At 44.5% G+C, this 24,695-nt stretch overlaps 1 protein-coding gene across 2 annotated transcripts in view; it reads left to right on the top strand.

The window, feature by feature from the left end:
* The window catches only part of SLK (STE20 like kinase), a 76,119-nt gene that overhangs the window by 22,324 nt on the left and 29,100 nt on the right, over positions 1–24,695 (top strand). For both annotated transcript variants that reach the window (XM_066601047.1, XM_066601046.1), the window contains exons 2-9: positions 6,906–7,070; positions 8,356–8,404; positions 11,603–11,752; positions 13,073–13,145; positions 13,813–14,007; positions 16,883–16,964; positions 17,054–17,185; positions 21,434–22,963. In XM_066601047.1, the coding sequence (XP_066457144.1) occupies positions 6,906–7,070; positions 8,356–8,404; positions 11,603–11,752; positions 13,073–13,145; positions 13,813–14,007; positions 16,883–16,964; positions 17,054–17,185; positions 21,434–22,963 (2,376 nt within the window). The remainder of the gene's footprint in view (positions 1–6,905; positions 7,071–8,355; positions 8,405–11,602; positions 11,753–13,072; positions 13,146–13,812; positions 14,008–16,882; positions 16,965–17,053; positions 17,186–21,433; positions 22,964–24,695) is intronic.

Here is a 24,695-nt window from a genome sequence, read left to right as displayed (position 1 = left end):
GACCCGAGGATAGGTCAACAATAGTAAATGCCTGGAATACCCCTTTAAGCATAGAAATAAGCATACTGTAATACTGAATATAAGGCACATCGATGCCCGTAGAGCGTTCTTTGTTACCTATTTTTCCATAGTTTTGATAAATATCCACGGATATTTATATTACAGAAGCCGTGTGGCGTCTGGTGATTCATATCTGACCGCGGTGTGCGAATACTGAATTCTACCCTGCCTATATCTAAATTTGACTCTCTTAGTCATGGGGTGTCCGACGGACCGCTGGTAAAGCTCTTACGGTTTTATCTTTAGCTTTGCTTTTTCTTTGTCGTCACTTAATAGTCACGTAATGTGGCAGCGGGTATATACATGTAATTTACTACATGGCGATCATGCACGGAAATTAAGATGGTAACGACATGGTGTGAGCAGCTGGTGTTTTACTGTCCTGGAAACGCCTGGAAATATAATCCAATTATATATCCTCAGATGAAGACATTTATGGGGACATGGCATGAATATTTGAGGTGGGAGCACCCCTTTAATAGCTGTCATTATAATGCCTGCAGCTCCTCACCCAACGTTTAAAATAGCATAGGAATTAAATCCATAAATGCCCATGGCTACTGGAACAAAGGTCAAAGAGCTACAATGTGACATCGCTAGTAATGATCGTGAATGGGGTCACATTACCCAATATGATGCAACCGCGATCCATCAGGAAGAACCCAAACCTTCTGCATGGCTGCTTGGAGATTGTAAGCAACATTTCAACATGGAGTTCAATGTAAATCAGGTTTTCGGTAACTGAAATCACACTTGCCCGTCTGAATAAGTACCTGATTCGCCTCATTACCAAATGGGTGTCGGGAATCTTAAATCAGAAGCAACTCAACCAAATCGCTCTCTTAAAATAGTTTTGTAACTTCAATGCAAAAGCAACTAAGAAGACAAGTCGTGCGACCAAAGTCGTCGGGTAGTTTTCGTCTTACACGGTTCTAGCCCCCTCAGTTAAAAATGGTGGTTGCAGTTTGAGGGCACTTTCTGTGTCTTAAAGGGGTTGTCTCGCGGCAAACCTCAAAATTTTACCTTACCCCATTCCCCCTGTCACCCCCCTGGCATAAAATAGCAAATTAAAGCGGTTTTTAAACCGCTTGCTACTTACCGATCCGACGAAATAAGGACTTTAAAAAATCTTCTCCCTAAGATAGCCGCCAGTCCTTTCCCAGGGATGCACTGCGGTTTTCTCCCATGGTGCACCGCGAGTCTTCTCCCATGGTGCACCATGGGTTCTGTGCGTTCCATTGCCAATTCCAGCCTCCTGATTGGCTGGAATCGGCGCACGTGACGGGGCGGAGCTACGCGATGACGCGTAGAAGGGGGCGGAGCCAGAACGTCGCTCGTGCCCGGACCAAGCATAAGGGGAGAAGACCGCACAGCGCAAGCGCGTCTAAAAAAGCAAGAAGACAGCGAAATGAGACGGAGCCATGGAGACGAGGACGCTAGCAACGGAGCAGGTAAGTGAATAACTTCTGTTTGGCTCATATTTAATGCACGATGTACATTACAAAGTGCATTAATATGGCCATACAGAACTGTATAACCCCACTTGCTGCCGCGAGACCACCCCTTTAAGGGAGAAGCTGACGTGTGTACAGCAGTGTGAAAGCCAAATAATCACTTGTTTTTGACACTTTTTACTAACTCTATAGGAAGCTTTTACAAGTATGCATTAATGTTTGTAGAGTCCTACTGTTTCCGTTTGGCACCAGCCGCCATGACATCTGCCCAAACAGCTCGATGCAAGTTATCTGTTGCATGTTACATTCCATGGGGCAGACTATGCGAGTGTAGATGGTGATTGCTAACCCATTCATAGTGACTAGAGATGAGCGAGGCTCGCTTTAGTAACTGCCCTTACCGAGCGTGCTCGCTCATCTTGAGTAACTGCCTTCTCCTCCGAGCACTGCAAGCCGGATTTTAAAAAAAACAAAACGGCCGTTCAAAGGGAGGTGAGTATGGGGAAAAAAGGACAGAAATAAAGGCCGCCTGCAGACGAGCGGGTCGGATCCGGCAGCGAGAAATCTCGCCGCGCGATCCGACCCCAGAGCCTGCAGGGACGAGCGCGTACTCACCCGCGCCTGGCGCATGCGCAGACCGGAGCCGGCGGCCAGGTGAGTGCGTGCCCCGCAGGAAATTAGAACATGCCGCGGTTTGTTTGCCGCGCGAGATTTCGCGCGGCCAAACCGCGGCCGTCTGCATAGGAGTGCGTATTGTAATGCACTCCTATGCAGACTTTCAGCGGCGGAAATCCCGCGGGAAATCCCGCGGCGGGATTTCCGCTCGTCTGCAGGCGGCCAAAGTCAGTAGGGCCACGGCTGCAGAGCCATGTATCCAGCCCCGCTGACTATCTAGCGACAGGTTCTCTTTGAAGGGGTATTTCCATCTGCGGAATCCTATTTCAGTGTCTTTGAAATCGCAAAACAATGCATTCATTTATAAGATGTTTTTATCCAAAATGCTCCGTTCTCCAGATATTACACATTGATTCCTCTGCCCTCTGATTGTTTACTGCTTGTTGCCAGGGAAACCTGTTCTATGGAAAGAAATAGCAGAACACAGCGGCAGCAGGTCGCCGAGCTGAAAGCACAAACGCCGACCTCCTCGGCTCCTTTGCTATTTCCTTCCATAGAAGAGGTGGTCTGTTTCCCTGGCAACGAGCAGTAAACAATCAGAGAACAGTGGAATCAATATCTGCCATATCTGGAGAAGGGAGCATTCTGGAAATAAACATCCTATGGATGAATGCATTGTTTTGTAATTTCATACACATTGAAATAGGATTTCCGAGATGGGAATACCCCTTTACGTAACCTACTGTGACAACGTCAAGAGCGCATAGAGTACACCTTCGGGGCCCAGACCTTCGCCGACTGTCATCGCCTCTACAGTGTAACAGACATGACTTCATCCTGTTGCAGCAACATTGGGTTGTGTCTGTCGGAGGTATTGTAGGAGCTCAGTGTGAGGAAGTTGGCACACCAGCCTGTGAGTCACCAGCTAGAGCCAGTAATGTCAGCTGCTGTATAGTGGAAGGAGAAGAAATACATGATGTTCATCCTCTCATTATGTTATAGACAGAATAGCCTCTTGTGCACAAGTTAACACATTTCTACTTTAAAGCAAACCCCCATTTTCGGGACCAAATTCTGTCCCGCTACTGGACAGGGAGGGAATATATTACCTGCGGTTGAATTTCTGTGTGTCCGTCCGGTTCACCAGTTTTAGATTCCATCCAAGATGGTCCATAGGCGTAGCGATATCCCGCGGCAGAGATCCGCCGGGGAGCAGGGGAGAGTTGATGGTTCTCCGCGCTGAGCCTATCTGATAGATAGGCTCACCGTGGAGAACCGCGGCTAATCGCAGCATGCTGCGATTTAAAACCCGCTATGATTCTCCGCTCATGGACAGCAGGGGGGCGCTTTGCATAGTAGCCTATGGAAAGCGTTCACTGCGTTTCCTGCGGCCGGATTATCGCCACAGGAAACGTTGTGAAGAATCGCCCGTGGACAGGCAGCCTAATGCACACTGTACACTGCTCTCTTATTGGCCAGCACTGATCACATGAGCCAATTAGAGAGCAGGTATAGTGTATTGGTAGTCTAACACTATCAATGTACTATGGGGATTAGGTAATCTGAAGATTATGGATAATCTTGGACGGTTAAAACTGAGATTCGGAAGTGGTGGCTCAGAGCGCCGGCAGAAAAGAACAAGTGCAGGTAGTACACATCCTCCAGTCCCGGAATATAGTTTTGTCCTAAACATTATTATAATGGTTACAATAATTAAAGAGGGGGTCCAGTTGTAAACTATTGAAGCCTATGCTCAGGATAGGCCATCAAATAGTAGATTTGCAGGTGTCTTCAGCCTAGGATTCCCATTGTCGTGCTTGTGCTCTGAGCTGATTTCTGTAAGAAGCACACAGCTCTGTTCCAACAGTAGTGGCCAGGTTTTGTATTACAGGCAAATTTGCCATTCCCTTCAATGTGGACTTCGCCTGCAATACCAAGCCTGGCCACTAAAGTGGAAATGGAGCTGTCTGCTTCCTGCAGAAATCTGCCTAATGCATTACAAGCACATTGGTGGGGGTCCTGGGGATGGTGACATCTGCAAATCTACTATTGATGACCTAACCTAAGTATAGACCTTCAATAGTTTACAACTGGACAACCCCGTTAATAAGGCAGCTTTGTGAAAAGAGCTAATAGGTATATAAAGTACAGAGTGACAATTCTTAGCAAAAAACTAGGTATAAAGAACCAATAGTACATGGAAAAAAGTGATGGTGGAGGAGGAGAGGTAGTTGCCAAAGGTGGTCACTGATTGACAGCTTATAGTAACTGATACTCTATTAGGGTAAGATATATATCACTGCGTGGCCAATATAACAAGATGGTGTATATTATAATAGTAGTTAAAACAATTCAAAGTCTTGGAAAACTTCTCATTCATCTGCTGTGAGAAGAACGCCGCTCCCTCTTACTCACTAATGTGCATTCAGTGGGATCCCGACCTCTGACCTTTGTGGTAGAAGGTGATTAACAGGAAGACTTGAAGAACGTACTGACTAATGTGCTCCAGTCAGGCATCCCGTCAATTAATGACCACCATGTTGGTCTTCACACTGCATTTACGTTTACAGAGAGATTGCTATAGAGTAAGAACTGGGAAAATATTCCCATCCTATAGAAAGGAATCCCTGCTGCACCCCTTAATGCAAATTCTCCAACCACCCTTTACAATAATGATCTTTGTGATTGGATGATAATTTGTATGCAGTTCTGGTAATGGTTGGCTTGGATGGATCGTTACGGCCATTCATTGTAGATTGTGATCCATGCATAACTTTAGCACTGTTGCCTTGCAGTGGATTTCAAGTTCAAATCTGACCAAGGACAACATCTGCATGGAGTTCCACAGATTTGAACCCAGGACCCCCAGCTGTTACAAATGGTAAACCGGGACATGAACACTCAGCAGAGTCTTACCGGCACGTGAACTGCAGAACTGCGCACTGGACATGAAACTCCCCAGAAGGCGAACTTTTGCCCATAGGAAATCATTGGCCATCCGCAGTCAATTAAATTAAATTTTGCATCTGCTGCTCGGACCCCCAGCATTCGCTAGAATGGGCCAGCTGAAACACTCATCTAAGTGCTGTCACTGCTAATTTAGATGAAGATGGACTTCATAGAAAGCATACCTTCAGCTAGCATGCGGTAACGGCACTTGGATGACAGCTACAGCTGGCTCTTTCTAGCAGTTGTTGGGGGTCTCAGCAGCGGGACCCTCAGTGATCAAAACTTTTGACATGTTAGAAGTTTACAGAAAGCGCAGTTAGGGTAGCTTTAAATGGGACGACTGTGGGGCACATCAGCATCACCTGGCAGGTGTCCCAACGACTATCGCCCTTGTGCTTTCACAGAGGAGTGATAGTCGTTTAGTAAATGGAGGCGATGCGCTCCGCTGATCTCCTCCAACCACTGTCTCCATTCACTGTGAACAGGCAGTAGTTCAAAGATGAGCGACTGCCTGATTACACCGAGTGAGAACTCGCTCACCAATCGCGTCATTTCAGTGGACTGAATAGTAACAGCTGAGCGTTTTTCCACTCATTACCCTGTTAGTTACATTGTGATCTTATCTGATCACCATTCGATACGGGTATTCTACTTCTAATATCTATAGAAAAACTCAGCATCCTGTCTGTGTCTAGAATTAGCAATTAGAATGGTCTTTGCTGCAGTCTAAGATAAAGGGGGCATCTTTATCTCATTCAGCCAACAGTTAGAAAAAGAAGCTAAACCTTCAGACATGTGGAAAAGATACCTTAGGTTTTTTAAATTTCATGAGCAGCCCAGGTCTTCATTGGCCGCTGCTTTGCTGCTGTTTGTACCCAATTTGAGTTCTAGCAATTCCGTTTTCCAGGTAGATTTTCCTATTTTTCTGTTGTTTGCAATCCACCACAGGTAAGATGGGGAGTGTGACCTAATGCAACCATTCTGCCAGTACTGTACTGGCCAGGACTTCCACACTTACCAAGCTGCCTTGCATAGCCCTGCTCCAATCAGCAACAAAGCAGCATCTGAATGCCCGCCCCTCTGTTGCATGTAGTAGCTAGTAATGTCCCCATGTCCCTGTTACTAGAGAAGCAAAATGCCTAACAACAGGCAGTGGATTGCAAAGGTGCTGAAAGGGAGACCCCTAGTGGCAGCTACTTCAAATTTGATTTTCAGTTGTAGAAATGTTAATGTAGAAAAATTAAAATTTTATGGGTCTTAGAACGCGGTGATGAAGATTCAATAGTTTGTTTTTTTTCTTTAAAAATCTGTTTTTATTGTACAAAAGTAGTAAAAATGTAAAAAAAAACCTATATAAACTTAGTATTGCATTTATCATGCTGATCCAGATAAGAAAGGTATCAGATTATATTTGCCAAATCGTGAGCGCTTTAAAAACAAAACCCAAAAACAATGGCAGAATTTCTGGACATTTTTTCCATCTTTGCGCCCCAAAAATGTAATCATTTCTACAACACACTATATGGCCCCCAGAGTGGTGCCATTAGGAAATACAACGTGTCTCAAAAAACGCCCTCCTATGACTGTATCAGGAAGTTATGGCTCTTGCAATGCATTGATCAAAATCGCTTGGTCCTTACGACACAAAATAGGCTAGTCACAAGGGGTTAAATATGGGTTAGATTTGTAAGTGGCTGTAGGTCAGTAGAGGAGAACATTGGGTTTACTATACAAACACCTCAGCACTCCTCCCCTCTGAGCCTCGCTCTATATGGTAGTACAGTACCTGTCGGTGTCGTATAACCTGCCTTTTTTTTTATTTTTCAGGCCCAGAATAAGGAGACCGGTATTTTGGCTGCAGCCAAGGTCATAGATACCAAATCTGAAGATGAACTCGAGGATTATATGGTGGAGATCGATATTTTGGCCTCCTGCGATCACCCGCATATTGTTAAACTGCTGGATGCTTTTTATTTTGAGAATAACCTTTGGGTAAGTGGCGCCGCGTATGAGGAGTCCTATATGACAACTGCACAGTATATCGTAGCGAAATTCCAGCCACTCCGGTGAACTGCTCTGTGCAGTCTTACCTTATGGTAATACAGCACCTACTGCAGCTTGCTGTCAGCGGGTCATCTCCAAATCCTGACCCTCTAATCAGAGGGCCCAATCCTTTGTAGTTCTCATAGGAAAGTGGAAACGTCGGACATGCCAACCTGCCCGAACCTTGTTCCCCTCTGAAACCAGCCGGAGGGGATAGTCAGACTGGCAACATACCTGTCAGTGGTTACCGCAAGAAACGTCAGAATACACCACAATGTATCTAATGTGCATGGGTAACTTAAAGTCAACCTCTCGCCATCTATGAGTACCATAATTTAATCCCTTATGGACCAAACACGGTAGATTTACGGTGCTTGGTCCTGGGCTTTATTCCCGGCTGATAGCAAAAATATGATGCGGGATTAAAGCCTCTACTCCTACAATCAAGCAGGAACAGATCAGGTCAGATCTGTCAGACACAGCTGAGGACCCAGAGGAGAAGGGAGAATCTGTTTTTAACTGCTTCTGCCTTCTCCTTTCCAGACGACATAGCGCTCAATGAGCGCTATATACTAAAGAATGAAAGTGGAAGTGTTGGTTCTGCTATGCGACCCAGTTATCATGTGATCGGCGGGTGACCCCTGTTACAGCTGAGCTACAGGGTCCTAACAGACCCAGATCAGCTCTGTTAGGGACTATTGCCATTACAAGGGGATGTTTTTTCCTGTAACTGGGGCTACGTGGAAACGTGTGAAATACAAAAAAAAAAACCCATGTGAATGACTCCCAGAGGTCTTATATTTTGTCATGGGAGACATAGATGGTAAAAAAAATAGTTACAAAAATAAGTAAAGAAAAATAATAATAAAATAAAAATATATACATAAGAAAGAAAATGACCCAAAGCCGACGCCAACCAAAACCATCGCCGTATGTGCCGTGTAATCCAAGGCTATACAAATTATATATTGAAGCATCCGAAGCAAAATGAGGAAGCCATCCCTGTACTTTTATTTTAGCGTAAATATACTCCTTTTTAAAAATGGATAACTATAATTTAAAAAAGGTCCCTTTCTTTTTTTTTTTACCCTAATAACACTAAAAAACAGGGAAAAAAGATATAAAAAATAACCCTATATGTCATCCGTGTGTCATCACTCCATTTCCATGATGTAACACTTCGTCTCTGCATGTCGGACTGATTTACCCAATCATGTATTTGTGTTCTTCACAGATTCTTATAGAGTTCTGCGCTGGAGGAGCCGTAGACGCTGTGATGCTCGGTAAGTACCCTTTTTAGAGTAATGATGGTTTTGCACGTGACAACTGTCATCAGAATAGTTGCCCAAAATAGTCGCTAAAGTCTACAAACTACTATTTTGCGTGTCCTTTAACTCAGAGGTCCCCAACTCCAGTCCTCAGGGCCCACCAACAGGTCATGTTTTCAGGATCTCCTATGGTAAGAACACCGGTGGCAATGTCTGAGGCACCAACAATAATTACATCACCTGTGCAATACTGGGGAAATCCTGAAAACATGACCTGTTGGGGTCCCTGAGGACTGGAGTTGGGGAACACTGCTTTAACACACACAAATTGTTGCTAATTAGGGGGCATGAAGTGCTTTGGTTGGCGTGTACTTGAAATTCCTACCCCGCTTCCTCCCAACACGCGCTCATTGGTAGCAGAGTCCACTAAATCCACATAACTTTGTGTGAGCGGTCTTTGAGTGAACAGCGAGAGATTGCAGTATCTTCGAAGACCGGAAGCAGCAGCGAGTGTTCTTTCAGAGACCATCGGGGACTATTCAGTCGAGCATCATTCATATGTACTCCTGTGCTTTTGGAAACCAGTGAGGACATAATGTTCAAAAAAAGTGGGAAGTAAGTTGTTGGCCCGTGTTTGGAGGTCAGCAATTACCTGTTTACACCAGATGCTAATTAATCAACCAGCGACTACTTTTAGGTGAGCTGAAACAAGGTGACTAGTGAATGAATTCTCACTCCTCACCATGTTGGTGGCCATGTTTACGTACAACAGCTGTCACATTAGCTCTATCAAACAACTATTTGAAACATAGTAGTTCTGTGTAAAGTAACCCAAGGCAAATCTGAATAGTAAGACATGTATGTGGGCAGATCTATAACAATACAGACAGATGTGCGCAACATCATACGTGGCATCCGGGGGTCTGTTGTTCTTCAGCCTGGAGATAAGTGATGATGCCGTCAATTTCATTTCTTCATGCAGTAGAAGTGTGTTTGCTGTTCTGCACAGAAAGCTGTTCTGTGTCTGCTGTACATTATATTATGGAATATGTACAGTAGGATGGAGGGACTTGGATGCAGCTTCTCTTTATAAGGAGAACACCAGAAAGTGATTTATCACCTTCTATAGTCTTAAAGGTTCTGTATATTACTTAAAGGAGTATTCTGGTCAGTAGCTAAAATTACAAGTTTTTATCCATCTACCGGATGGGTTAAAACTGATAGATCAGGTGGGGTCTGACCACTGGGACCCTCACCGATCCCCAGACACGTGCCCTCTCTACTTAACCGTGCAGTATTCCTTCTCGCATTACCGTAGTGTAGTTGTGAATGGTCGGCAGGTCGCACGTGCATGATAGCGGCTCCATTCATCTCCATTTCACAGACTGATAGCTGTTTGTCAGGCTCATTAAAATAAATGGAGCGGTGCCACTCCCTACTTTTTAATGGGACTGACGGAAATATTTGAGCGCTGTCTCGGCTATCTCTGTCTGCCCTCATTGAAATGAATGCAGCCATGGCCACACATGCACCCTGCCTCCATTAATTTCGACGGGGCTGACGAAAATAGCTGAGCACTTTGCTCAGCAATCTATTTGCACCATTGGAATGAATGGAGCCGCTGCCGCGTGTGCTATCAGTGGCCCATGTGCAACTACTACAGAAGTGGGAGAAGGGATGCTGCACTGTGAAATAGGCAGACACAGATCCCCCATTCTCGGGATCGATGAGGGTCCCAGCAGTCAGACCCATCAGTGGATGGGTGAAAACTTGTAATTTTATCCGCTGACTGGACAACTCCTTTTATGTAAAACAGACCCGTTGGACCAGTCATTCTGCCCTATTTAAAGGGGTTGTCTGAGATTAGAATAAAACTGTTTGTCATTTCCGCAAACAGCTCTACTCTTGACCGTGGGCCATCTCTGGTATTAACCCTTTCCAATCCACTGTCTGACGTCTGAAGACATTATGATTTAAGGCTGTACAGCTCCGATGTTGGAAGACGTCCGTCGGGGTTCTCTTACTGTATATTGCCAGCCTCTCTGCTGTCGGAGCCTATCCAGCGTGTCACGTCATGCAATACTGGCTTTAGCCAGCAGATAGCACCGTTGTATAATGGCAGTAAAAGAGTAAGCCTCCTAGGAAAACCAAGATGCAAATTGGATTGGAAAGGGTTAAAGCGCTGACCCAAACAGTGCCTCTCTTACTCATGGCCACTGTGTGGTATTGCACCCCCATCTATTTCACTTCATCGAGACAGAGCTGTAACACCAGACACAGGTCAGGAGCATGAAATACTGGCAAAAAAAACCCAGACTTATTTTTTTTAATCTCACACTCTGTGGGGTCAACCATCGTGCCTAAGCTGCTTTTAACTGCTGTTAGAGCATTTAAAAAATGCCTTACATCAGCTTCATGGGCTATTCATACAATGGACAGGAGGGACCCATTTTCTTGTAATGGGGACTGTTCTAGACAGGCTCTGTGACCTACAGGGAGGGGAATAGATAGTCACAGCTGATCACCTATTGTGAATGGCGGATCTTGTATTATCTACATATAGATGTTACCTCTTAGTGTAATCCTGCCTGTGATGTTAGTGAGATGACTGCTGAAAAGTTTTCTCCCACAGATCAGGAAGTGTCAGTGTAGAATTTGGCTTAGTGATCAGTGTAAAAACTGCAGGATTTTAAGATTTTTTTAAATGATCTAGATCATGACTAAAAACGAAAAAAATAAGAAAAAAACATTTTTTTATGACGCCTTCCCTTTAAGGTGAATGGAAACTTTGCTTGTAATACCAAAGCGAGCCATTGCAGTGGGAACAGAGCTATTTTCTTTCTGCAGAAATCATCTCGGTGCACAATCAGCCTGGAGAACAGCTGATCAGTTGGGCTCCCAGGTGACAGACCCCCGCTGATCTACTATGGATGATCAATCTTAACAGATTCAACTAGACACCCTCTTTAATAAAAATCTACATTTATGAAAACCGGTGGTCTTTCCATTTAATACATAGAGGAGTAATGTTCGGCAGAGTGGGAGACCTTCTTTGTAGATGCGCTCCTCTCAGTGGGGGATCTCTCTTGATTAACTTGGGATTCTGTAAGAGAGTATATAAAATGGGTTTTCTAAACCAGACGTCTCCTTAATTGTTCCGATGGCTTCATTCCAAGTGGTTTATACATGGTTGTATTGTCTTTCTGCCCGCAGAGCTGGAGCGCCCATTGACAGAGCCTCAGATCCGTGTGGTGTGTAAGCAGACCTTGGAAGCCCTAGTTTATTTACACGATAACAAAATTATCCACCGAGATCTTAAAGCGGGAAACATACTCCTGACCCTCGACGGGGATGTCAAGCTGGGTGAGTGCTCATCATAGGACGCATTACACGTCTGTCATATTGAGTCTTTTTTTCTATTTCTTGATGATCTTTCAATGAAGACGCACCAGTGTAGGAGACACAAATTAGAAATTAGAAAAAACTTTCTGACAGAGGGTGTTTAATGAGTTGAACAGGTTACCATTGGAGGTGGTGAGTTCTCCTTCAATGGAAGTGTTCGAACAAAGGCTGGACAAATATCTGTCTGGGATGACTTAGTGAATCCTGCACTGTGCAGGGGGTTGGACCCGATGACCCTGGAGGTCCCTTCCAACTATACCAGTCTATGATTCTGTTATACACAAAACTCTCCATTTGTGGAATACATTTTGCTCTCTCGGTTATTGGATCTCCTCTGCAGATTTTAGGTTGTTTTTAGACACCATGAATTTTCTATAATCCTGACATGCCTGTAAACTTTCCTGCATGGGCCATTTAAATGACTTGTCCCAGTCTTGTATGAATGAAACTTAACCTTACAGATGCCCCAAGCTGTGCCCTGCAGGTAAAGGACATTACAGTATTGGATGAATAGAGCTACTTGGGATGACACAAAAACATATCGGTAGCACTGGTAGAAGTGGAGCTACAGCCGTTTGAAGTGGGGTCAGGAATGATGACGTTACAGCTGTCATGTCTGTGTGCAGTAGGGGAGGCACAGGTAGCAAAGAACAATCTGGGACTTTCCTACCTGTCCCAGGAGAGGGGTGATATGAACTTTTGTTCATGTTATCACCCCACCCTATTATCAACCGGAGAACATATTTGCTCTCTAATTGTCACACATGGGGGTCTTTTTTCTCTCACAAAAGTGAGTGGCCAGATGAGCATTTGTTCATTGCTGACTGCGGCATCTGAACATTTTTAAAGAAAAAATATGTATATTCCCCTTAGACAATGTCTTAGAAATTGAAAAAAAAGAACTACACAAAATTGGTATCACCACATCCACAACAACCCATCCTATAAAATAATACATTATTTATCCAGCACAGTCAATTCAGCCAAATTATTATTTATCACTGTTTTTGGCACTTTCGTTTAATCGGCCACAGTGGCCTACTTGGTCTACGATGGTTTGAATAGACTTTGGTTTCCATGGACTAGACTCAGGAACTGGCATAGAGTGGTACGTTGTGTGTTACAGTCCTGGGGCCACAATGGAAACCAAAGTTCTCCTGACCCAACGCTGTCCTAAATGTCTTATGGATTTGGTTCATATTCCAGTTTTACCGAAGAACCTTTGAAACCGTTTCTTATGTGATGAAGGTGTCATACGATGCTTATGTGTTTCCTTTGCAGCTGACTTTGGCGTATCTGCTAAAAACACTCGGACGTTACAGAGAAGAGACTCCTTCATTGGCACTCCATACTGGTATGTGTACTGTATGATTTAATTACTTCTGTGTGTCACAGTACAGCGATCGCTGAAGTTACACTGGCCTCGGGATATAATATTCTCAGCATACATCAGTCTTTCCTGGGACATTGTAACTTGAACCCCTTATACAATGTCCTAGAGAGTCCAGATCTCCTGCTTGTGCACTTTGTTGGAACTTTCAGCCAATCAGGATGGGGCATTTAATGGTAAACCCTTGTATTGCTGAAGTGCACACACTGATTGGCTGTCCAGTAACACCTCTCTACAGTACAATGTGGCACTATATATTTTGTACTGCCCTCTACCTGTGCCAAGATGAATTGCTCCACCGGCCAATGCATCAAGGTGGAAAATTAATGGAGACGAGGCAGCTTATGTGTTCGGCTGTTTTCATAGCTCTATAGAAGTGAATGGAGAGAGCTGCGCACTTGCGTTGTCTTCTCTGCCCCAATGTGCCTCCATTGCCTACCTTACCAGCTGCTCTCCACATAGGTGCTGGGTCCAAGAGTGGAGACTGACATCTATAAGATATTTATGCCATAAATGTCCCAATTTTGTAAACTCTATTCGGATGCATTGTACTTTTGCAACAAATACTCTTGCAGTTTGTTATTTCAGTAGTTTGTTGTATTGCATCTCCTCTTCTTTCGTTGTTCCATAGGATGGCTCCAGAAGTGGTGATGTGTGAGACGTCTAAGGACAGGCCATATGACTTTAAAGCTGACGTTTGGTCTCTCGGCGTTACTTTAATCGAGATGGCTCAGATCGAGCCCCCTCATCACGAATTAAATCCTATGCGTGTCTTGTTGAAGATTGCAAAATCAGAGCCTCCAACATTAGCACAGCCATCAAGATGGTAAGTCTCTTCTGCCATAAACATCTGTCATTCCATTGTGGAAGAGCATACAGCAGGGGTGTGTAGCACTTCAAGACCTTGTGCTAGACCCGGGACAAACTGATGGCATCAAGGCTAGGATTCGAGAAGGGAAATCGAAGAAACCTATATAATGATTACTGTGACTTAGTGCTTGTTGTCACATGGCACACAATTCATAGATTTATGGACTAAGAACTTTAAAGTGAAACGTCAGGCATATTTGTATGATTAAAGGGGTTATTTAGGGTAGGAAAAACGGATCCAGTTCAGATCAAGTGGTGCCGGCACGTCTGCTTACCACCCAATCCCAACACTGAGGAAGTCATGTTTACGCAGAGCTTCTTGATTCATGTCAATAGGGCTGATTAGAATAATTCAGTACAAGCACTTGGCGATCACCATTAGCCCCATTGAAGCTGAATGGAGCAGCAACACACTTGCATGACCGATACTCCGTTCAGTCTCTTCACTGCGGGGGGTGCAGGGATTCCGCAGTGAGGAGGGGAGAAACGGGACTACCGTTCTTGGTATTGGTGGAGGTCTCAGTGCTGAGACCTCCAGCGTTTTGGTTTTTGTTTTGGGATAACCCTTTAAGCCATCCACCTTTTCTGTGAAAACATACCACGTGACCCCCTGTCAAAACTGGGCTATAAGGGGAGGTACTGACATCGCTGGATTCAAACTGGATCCGGTAAGTTTTTTCCTCCACAAATAACCCCTTTAATAAAAATGCACCTACAAGGGTCCTTTAACATACCCCGGAGATTATCTCTCTCACTATTGACCTTCAAATGCCGTTTTTTAGTGCGCTCTGTATAGTATATGTTCTTAAAACCGCAGGCAATAGTAAATATTTCTGCAGGTCACTGAGCTGTACAGAAGAAGTTGCTGTACAGAAGATCACTTTCTGCTCTACAGCTATTGGCTGACATGACAGCACACTGACTTCCTGCTCTACAGCTAATGGCTGAAACTACAGCCCACGGACTTCCTGCTCTACAGCTATTGGCTGACACCACAGCACACTGACTTCCTGCTCTACAGCTATTGGCTGACACGACAGCACACTGACTTCCGGCTCTACAGCTATTGGCTGACACGGTAGCACACTGACTTCCGGCTCTACAGCTATTGGCTGAAACTACAGCACACTAACTTCCTGCTCTACAGTTATTGGCTGAAACTACAGCACACTAACTTCCTGCTCTACAGCTATTGGCTGAAACTGCAGCACACTGACTTCCTGCTCTACAGTTATTGGCTGAAACTGCAGCACACTGACTTCCTGCTCTACAGCTATTGGCTGAAACTACAGCACACTGACTTCCTGCTCTGCAACTATTGGCTAAAACGATACCACACTGACTTCCTGCTCTGCCCGCCTCCTGCTTCCTTTCATCTCAGTAACATGCAGCTACTGTTGCAGGTGTAGCTATAGACCTGTAGTGTACAAAGCATCTTCTAAACCTACTTTTGGGGCATCAGAGTAAGATATGTCCCAGCCAGGATATGTTAGATGACCTCAGTGTGTGCATTTTACTCATTGTAAAAAAATTTGGCCAGAATTTCACTTAAAAAGAATCACATAAGCGACTATGAAGCTTCCTTCACGCGGCACGGGGAGCTTACAGGATTTGTATTCCGGAGAACGCTTCTTCTCCCTGGACGGAGGGCTGCGTTCCAACTTCCTGAAAGCCATTCACTTTTTATTTATGCAAATCGCTTTTTCTCACATTCCCAAGTGTTGAGAAAGCCATTAAGATCAGAAAGAACTGCCAGAACTAGAAAAGCCCTTATTGTTTTCTGCAATAATGTACGGGGTGTAGTCAAAAAGACGGACCCAGCGCTAGATCTCATTGCTGGGGTCCTATATTGAAATAACAGTAGTGTAGATGAATAGCAAGGCATGGATGCGCTACATGATGGTATGGCGTACAGGCCGCTAGGGCCCCGGAATATGGATTTCAACTTTGTTGTTGCCCCTGTAAGAGATAGAGAGTAAACCCAAGTGCAAGTTGGATTAGCATGTGAGAAGCAGAAATCAGCTTTCCGCGTCCCATGAGACCACTGCTATAACTGAAGTAACGTCAGCGTACTCTAAGTGGCGTCCTTCTGCTACAATACATGCATGGAGCTGTTTGGCAGAGGAGTCCAGGACTGATGCCATCATTGCAGGACCAGAGAAGAACCGATTCAGTGCACATGCAATGCAAATTACTAGTAAGAGTACGACCCGATCAGAAGACAGCGCACATTTCAGCGAAAGCCTGTGAGTTGAAATTTGACACAATCGCATTGTTGGACCCGTGTTTATTCCAGGGAATCTTCACGCAAAGCAGTACCTAAATCTCCTGCAGACACCAGCGGACGACTTCCCGGATAGTCTGCCCCTATCTTACCAGAAGGAGGCCACTTAGAGTAGGTTTCCTTACTTCAGTCATAGCAGCGGTCCTACAGGACTTGGAGAGAAGCGGAAAGCGGATTTCTGCTTCTCACATGCTAAATATTCAACTTTGCCATTGGTTTTACTCTCTACAGGGGCCACAGCACAAAACTGAAATCTATGTTTTTGGGCCTGTGCGCCATCATGTAGTACACGCATGTCTTCCTATTCAAGTACGCCATTGTTATTTCAATATATGACACCAGGATTGAGATGTAGCGCCGGATCCGTCCTTTTGACTACACCCTGCTTACAGTGATATGTAAAAGCTGCAAATGGGGCAAACTTTTTAATTAAACCCTACTGCAAAAATGACCAAAATACATTCATTTAGGATGAAAAGAAATGCTCAAGAAGAGAACCCAAGTATCACTGGACTGAGATAACCTATGTCAAATGTGTTTCCTTTAGGTCAAGGGATTTTAGTGATTTTTTGAGAAAATGTTTGGAGAAGAACCTCGATGCCCGGTGGACCACACCTCAGTTGCTGCAGGTAATACAGACTTGGCTGCAAAATTTTTTTGAAACCACACAATCTCATATATTAATAGACTATAAAGGTTGAAAATTCTCTCCCTACAGCACCCATTTGTAACGGTGGTCCACAGCAACAAACCAGTGCGAGATCTGATCGCAGAGGCCAAGGCTGAAGTTTTGGAGGAAGTGGAAGAAAGTAAAGAGTTTGAAGAAGATGACGAGTCTGAGAGCAATCTGGTTAGTTTATATTTTGTGGATGAGGTTGAATAAGTTTCTAGTTAGATTACTGATTTTCCAAATAGGTTTTATGGCACTAATGACTCAGGCATCATCAATGGTGAGAATGAGGAGCCTCACATATAGCAAGTTGCTAGCAGCACAAATAAATAAGCCCACACCTGTGGTTGGATTCTGGTAGGAGATGCAACAGCCGTCCACTGATAAGACCAATTCTGTATCAAATATCAATAATGAGTAAAGGATGGCAAGCTTGACAAAGGCCCTATATTGGACCAAAACGTCACCTGTTCATCATGGGAGAATAAAGAGTTCTCTATTTTTCTACTACACCTTGATGCTGCCATCCTTTACTTATTAATGAGGAGTCTCACGTCTTCATTAGTCAGTGGCACTCCTTAGGAGGGAAAAGTGAAGTGCGCAAACAGTCGAGCTACTGTCGAAAACTTCCTAATAAAACTTTGTGTAATCTATAAGTGCACAACCTAATCCTTAAGTAAATACTTGACAATTCAGAAAACTAATGACTCAGGACAAAAATCTATTTACCGTTTCACTTTTTATTAACTGTAGAGTCATTCATGTAAAGATAAACATATCTGCGGAATTAAATACATGTATCAGCGGCATCATCAGACTGTGTAAAAGGGCCAACACTCAGCCGACAAAGGCCGGCTTCACGCGATCGGATTTCAGTTGGGGAATCTGCGATTGCCACCCGTGCGGACGATATGCGGTATTTCGCGCCTATTGAAAACATAGAACATTCGCATGTCCGCTCTGATGAGTGGAAAATTATTGCGATTTCCGCAAGTGATTTAAATTTGCAGCATTCTCTATTTTTGTGCAGAAACCGCTCAGACGGCTTCCATTGACATTGCGGATAGACTGAGGGTACCTACATCATCGCCTAGTAACGGTGCTGGAAAATCAAATATTTTAAAAATCTGTACTGCGCATGACCAACAGGAAGCGTCCGTAGTCATCCACAATACAGAAAGAGGAAGCACACGGGGGTCGCTGGCCGCTTTTAAATCCGGATTCTGCTGCGGACTCTGGCTCGTTTGTGTGCAGCCGGACAAACAAGCAAATGCTTGCTTGTCAGCTGATTGTGGCTTTTTAGCAAGCATAAAACCACTCGCTCGTTGGCTGCACATCCCCCAGTGTGTACAGGGAGATGTGCAGCTAACCAGTGGTAACGGATCTTCATGGTAACAATTGTTCTTCTCCTTACAGATAATCCTCTGTCTTGTGTGAGCTCCAAATGACATGCTTCATTGATAGGTGCTCATTACAGCAACCCAATTCTTGACTAGTATAAAAGCACCATTAGGCTCTTTTTTTATGGCAAGACCTGGCATGCGTACTGAACGCCGATTAACACAATCAGTACTCCTTTACTCGGTCTTCAAATGGGCAGATTCAGACAGTATGGGACATGAGCGGTTGTCACATACTGTTTCATTGCTGCCAGCAGCACATCCCCCATTCACATGGGGAGGTGTGCCACTGGCAACAATGACTTTTTATGCTGCTTGAAAGATGTGATCACGAAATGAGGGTTTGCCCATTTGTTGGGTGATTGTCAGCACTTTCACATGTTCTGATGATCAGGCTAATGAATGTTTTTGCCCGATCATTGGGCTTTTTAAAAGGCCCTTTTTAGAACAACCTTTAGGGAGATTTTCTGGGTCTGTAAATTGATGGCAGTTCCTGAGGATAAGCCATCAATGTATGATCGTGAAACACTTACTGATCAGCAGAACAAAGGGGCCATGATCGCCACTTCAGGCACAGCGCCCCTTCATTGTTAATCCTGGCAGAGAGCTTCGGATACGGGAGAGGCTGTGCTTGGTACTGAAGCCCATTTCTAAGTTTTGGCTCAAGGAAAGTTCTGAACAACTCGCTTAAGAATGGGCAGATGATTCACTGACACAAGTAGACTGTGTTAAATAGATTTGGGCAGCCCTCCAAGTGTGAAGGAATAAGGCGCTTCATTCACCCATGCAAGGCATTGCTTCAGCTGCACCATGGAGTCTTATTTTTTTTTTTAAGCAACTTTCGACATATAATACAATAGTAATATACAAATGCATGTGTGTTATAATTCATAATATGGTGATTTTATTAATTACATGTAATATAAAAACCTTTTATAAAGGAGTGTTCACACGTGGTGGATTTGCTACAGATTTTGTGCCACGGAAAAATCCAGAAGTCCATATCAAAATTTGCACTATTTGGTGCAGATAGAGGTGAATGTTGCTGCAGACAATCTTCAGCAAATCCATCACATGTGAATACACTCTGATGCCGTGTGCATTATATTTAAGTTGTTTGCTCATGAAGACAACCCCTGTCTATATGCCCTACTAGTAATTCTTAGGAAATTATATTACTAGCGTTTCTGGTGGCGCAATGCACCACACAGCTCTGCTACATGCACGCCTCACACACATAGCTCTGCTTCATGTACATCACATACAACTCTGCTACATAAATTCTTCATCCCATACAATAGGAATTACAACCAGCACAACAGAGTCCTGCACACACTTATCACCACCTGGTCCTGTGACCCCAGACTCCTCCCACACAGGTGACTGATCACAGGCTGGTAATATCCTCACAAGTCCTGTAAGCACATGGCTGCTGTCTGGCTCTGCAGGTTTTTAATAAAGTGAAGGACCTGTTATGATGTCATTGTAATGTCATCAGGGGCGGAGATCAGAGCCCAGGTGACTGATCACATGTTGATGACATCACAGGTCCTGTAAGCACATGGCTGCTGTCAGGCTCTGCATGTTTTATGCTTTCGGACCTGTGATGACATCAGCGTCACGTGATCAGGGGGCTAAGCATGTAACTCACTCACGGACAGGTGGTTATTAGTATTTTGATTAGGCAAGTGGCCTCTATGATTAATCACAGAGTGACAATAACAATATATATGGAAGTCAGAACCTAACGAGTTTTCCAAGAAAGACTAACATTAAAACTTAACCTTTGTTATAACAATTAAAAATGCCCCATGACGCTGTATGTATTATACATAAACTGAAAGGGGGGTTAGACTATCTCTATTCTGGCCCTATGATCAATCCTTTCCTAGCCAAAATCTGGGATAGCCGACCTGATGGGATGATCCCAACCGGAACCTCCTATTGTCATCCTGTTTTCAAGATGTCTTTTCAGCCTGTAAGACTTTTTAAAGTGTCTTTAAAGACTCATAGTAACATAGTAAGATAGTGTGCAAGGCTTAAAAAAAGGCATATCTCCATCTGGGTTAGTACGTTACCCTCTAATGTTGGTCCAAAGGAAAGCAAAAAACCTAATGAGTAGTGCGAGTGGTGCCTTATGCAAGTACCTGCCCGCTTGCCTCTAAAGATTTGGGTGCCGGCGGGGAGAGTGGTGAGTTGCAGCAGTGAGCAGGGGGGAGAGAGTGAGAGAGAGATCCTCTCCCCCGCTGCTTCCCGCCGACACCCGAATCTTTAGAGACGAGCGGGCAGGTACTCGCATAAGGCACTACTCGCTTGAGTAGTTTGCCTTAGTGAGTACGCTCGCTCATCTCTACTAATGAGGTAGAAGCCAATTTTCCTCATTTCAGGGGCAAAAATTCTTTCGCAACTCCAATCTGGCAGTCAGGTTAATCCCCGGATCACCGACCCTTCTAAAGTAATCGGTGATAGACATGTAATGTTGTAATGCTCAAGAAAGGCGTCCAGCCCCTCTTTAACTCTCTTCGTGAGTTCACTATCGCCATGTCCTCAGGATTCTTCCTAAGTTTACATTTTAATTACTATGAAGCCCATATAACTAACCGTTACATTCGAGGGGTTCTTCATCTATATGTTCAAATAATCCGGCATAGACCAAGAATGTCTTGATCTCAGTCCTGAACTACTTCCTTGCCCCAGCCCTGTCTTCAGTTAAGTAACGTGAGTAATCTGAGGCTGCTCAGAACTGCATAGAAGAAATAGGCAACACTGATGTGTGATACAAATAAATTAATCCATGCAGCAACATTTCATCTCCACTATAGGGTCTTTTATGACTGAGTAATTTTGTTATTTTGCAGGAATTTTTTGAGGTGGGGCTTTTAAATTGAGGCTCCTCAATGAGAAGGTATTGCTTGGGCTCACACCCTACTTCTCACATTGAATCTTGTGCTGCTGTTCCTTTTCTGTAAGGATGTAGTTTACATCGTACTACAATAAAATATTTCTAAATCTCATTTTCTTCCATCAGCCTGTTCCAGACAGTAAGAGGGCTTCCTCAGACCTCAGCATTGCTAGCTTAGAAGAGGACAAACTTTCACAGAATACCTCAATTCTTGAACCTGTTTCTGAAACAGTTGTGCCTCCTTCAGTAGAAAATAAAGTCTCTGAACAGGAACCCAAGAAGGAGAAAGTTGAGCAACCTCCGGAGGTCAAGAAACCTCCTAGTCCACATGTCCCCAAAAAAGACATTGAAGTTCCAAGTGTTGACAAGCCAGTTATACCAGAACATAAAGATGAGGCTGGTATATCAGTGTTGGAGCCATCTATTCACCTTAAACAACCAATACAAGAGTCCATAGTCCCAGAAAACGAGGTTGAGGAGAAGCCAGAACAGAAAGATGTGGCTGGTGTACCAGTGTTAGAACCATCTACTGACCATAAACAGCCAACAGAAGTATCCTTGGCCCAAGAAAACGAGTCTGAGAAGAAGCCAGAACAGAAAGATGTAGCTGGTGTACCAGTGTTAGAACACCCTACTGACCATAAACAGCCAACAGAAGTGTCCTCGGTCCTAGAAAACGAGGCTGAGGCGCAGCCAGAACAGAAAGATGTGGCTGGTGTACCAGTGTTAGAACCATCTACTGACCATAAACAGCCAACAGAAGTGTCCTCGGTCCTAGAAAATGAGGCTGAGGCGAAGCCAGAAGAGAAGGTAAACGAACTTCCATCCGAAGTTAAAGACGAAGTTTTAGAAGTACCTGATAAAGAGATTGAAAATAAAGAGGAAAGCAAGAAATCCGATACTGTATGTGAAGGAGAGGGCATGATTCCTGAGACCAAGGATGAACTTCCTCAGGTGGAGGATGTAGAGGCGCCAAAAGAAAAGTCAGAAACACAAGTACAAGAAAATGGTGTACGTGAAGAATCAGTTGCTGAAATATCTGATTTAATAGCAAACGCAAATGTTTTAAGTGAGGAGATTTCCGAAGGTCCCAAAATATCAGAATGTGTAAAGGATACTGAACGGGAGTCTAGTGTGAAACCAGAATCTTATGAAGGTCCTCCTGTAGACGATGGCAGCCAGGAAAAGAAGGAAAGTGCATCAGATGATGGCACCACATCTGTCAATGAAGATAAGCAGTTACCAGAAGCCACTGATCAAGTCAATCATATCGCTAAAGATGAAGTACTCGTGATTCCACCATCGGAGGTGGTAGAAGATAAGAAACCTGAGAATGACACCCAAGTTCTTCCTGACTCCAAAAAGGAAGTTTCTGAGCATGGTAAAGAACCAACGCAAAGTCAACCTCAGGACAATGCCGCTACCACCTCAGAGAAGGAACCTCAAACCAACGTGCCCAGTATCAGTGTTATCTCTGTAGAAGGGGAAGAGAAGGACAAAACAAAGACAGAAACCTCTTCTTCAGGAGAGGGTGAAATTCCAAAGGATGCTGATTCAGATTCGGGAACGGGATCCACAGTTGACAGTGGAAGCATGGACTTGTCTATATCCAGCTTCCTGACCAAGAGTAAGGAGTCCGGCTCTATTTCAGTACAGGTAAAGTTTCATTTATTGCCTATATTACTAATGAAGAGGGATTTCCCACTAATGACATTTACACCTTCTCTACTGGATAGGGAATACATTTTTGATCGCTGTGGGACACTCAGCAATGCCGAGATCTGTGCGCCCTGAATTCTCCATGAGAACTGCTCCATTTACTTCTATGAGACAGAAGAAGATCAATGCTCAGCAATATTCCTTCGTCTCATAGAAGGGAATGGAGAGGTGGTCACGCATGCGCATGACTGTTCCATTCTCACGGGATACGCAGATCTTGGGAATACTGGGGGTCCCAACAGTCAGATCTCTAGTGGTCGGTCATTTATCTCCTATCTAGCAGATAGGGAATAAATGTCATTAGTGGGAAAACACCTTTAAAGACTGTACCAGCTGTCTCCAGAAAAGTAATGATCGTGGCTGCATATGTAAGGTGCAAAAGTTTAACTAATTTAATTCCTTCATGCCAAAAATTAAAATGCAACGTTTCGACCACGCAGGGTCTTAATCAAGCTTAAACACTACAATACTGTCTCAGCCTTAGGACTCTCTCCCATGAGCGTAGGCGTTTTTACATGCGTGTGCCCGCCGGCGCCGTAAAAACGCATGAACGTGTGCACAAATCTAACGTTTGTGCGCCAATTCAGACAGCACAGGCCCGGCGCATATACGCTGAGGCCACAATGCTGCTGCCTCCCCTTCCCTCCTCCTCACCGGCTAACCCCATCTTTCCTTTTCTCCAGCTGTTTGCAATGGGAGGGGAGGGCAGAGCTTAGCTCTGCCCCTCCCCCTCCCGTTGCAAACAGCCGGAGGGAAGGAGAGAAGGGGGAAGGAGTTTAGTAGTCACACTGCTAAACTCCCTCCCTTTTCCAGCCGCTGTCATTGGCTCCCATAGGAGCCTATGCAGCGGCCAACGTATTCCGGGTACAAAGATAGTTCCAGGACTATCTTTGCTGCCCGGTGTAAAAGCGCCCGGCGCTATATTTGCCGTCCAGGCACTTCTACGTCGCGGGAAAACGCTTGTGTGATCTGATGCATTGGAAAGCCGTTTTCACGGCCAGCTGATATACGCTTGTGTGAATAAGCCCTGAAATAGTAAAAGACATACAGCCATAAACCAATCCCCCTTAAGACATTCCCCCGGATGAAACAACCCACGCAGGTGTAGCAAATACAGCCCAGGCAACCGTAATTAACACATAAATACCATTCATGTGAGCCCAGAGTAGTTCCGGATCCAGATACCATCCTCTGCAAAAGCCAGCTCTCTAACAAATCTCATTGGCGCCTCCATCTGCACATGCGTGAATATAGCCACATTATCCTGATGTCTTGTTCCCATTCGCGGCATCCAGTGTTGTGAATTGTGCATGCGCGAACTCTTCAGCCGTCGTCACGCGATATTTGGCAATCCAACCCATTCAGCAAATCATGTTTATGTGTAAGGAGGATTTCTGTCATCTTGTACCCACATCATCGCGATGTTAGTGTCCAACTGAGCCTCATCACATGGTTAAAGGTTGCCACAGCACCCATCAATGTTGTTACATAGAGCCTCATCACATAGTATCCTCGGGATGCCTTCTAATGCCTATATAGAGGCAGCTGTAAGTTTTCGCAGCGTTGGATACTGCTAAAATTCTTTAAGCTCCTTTTTACCCACTGGTATAATCGCCGGGACCGTATTTCGGTTGCGTATGTTCCATTTTTTATGCTGCTACGTTTTTAC

This window comes from Eleutherodactylus coqui, chromosome 4 (assembly GCF_035609145.1).
Source record: "Eleutherodactylus coqui strain aEleCoq1 chromosome 4, aEleCoq1.hap1, whole genome shotgun sequence".
NCBI lineage: Eukaryota > Metazoa > Chordata > Amphibia > Anura > Eleutherodactylidae > Eleutherodactylus > Eleutherodactylus coqui.
The sequence above is the reverse complement of the archived record's forward strand: the minus strand, read 5'-3'. Positions and strand labels throughout refer to the sequence as shown.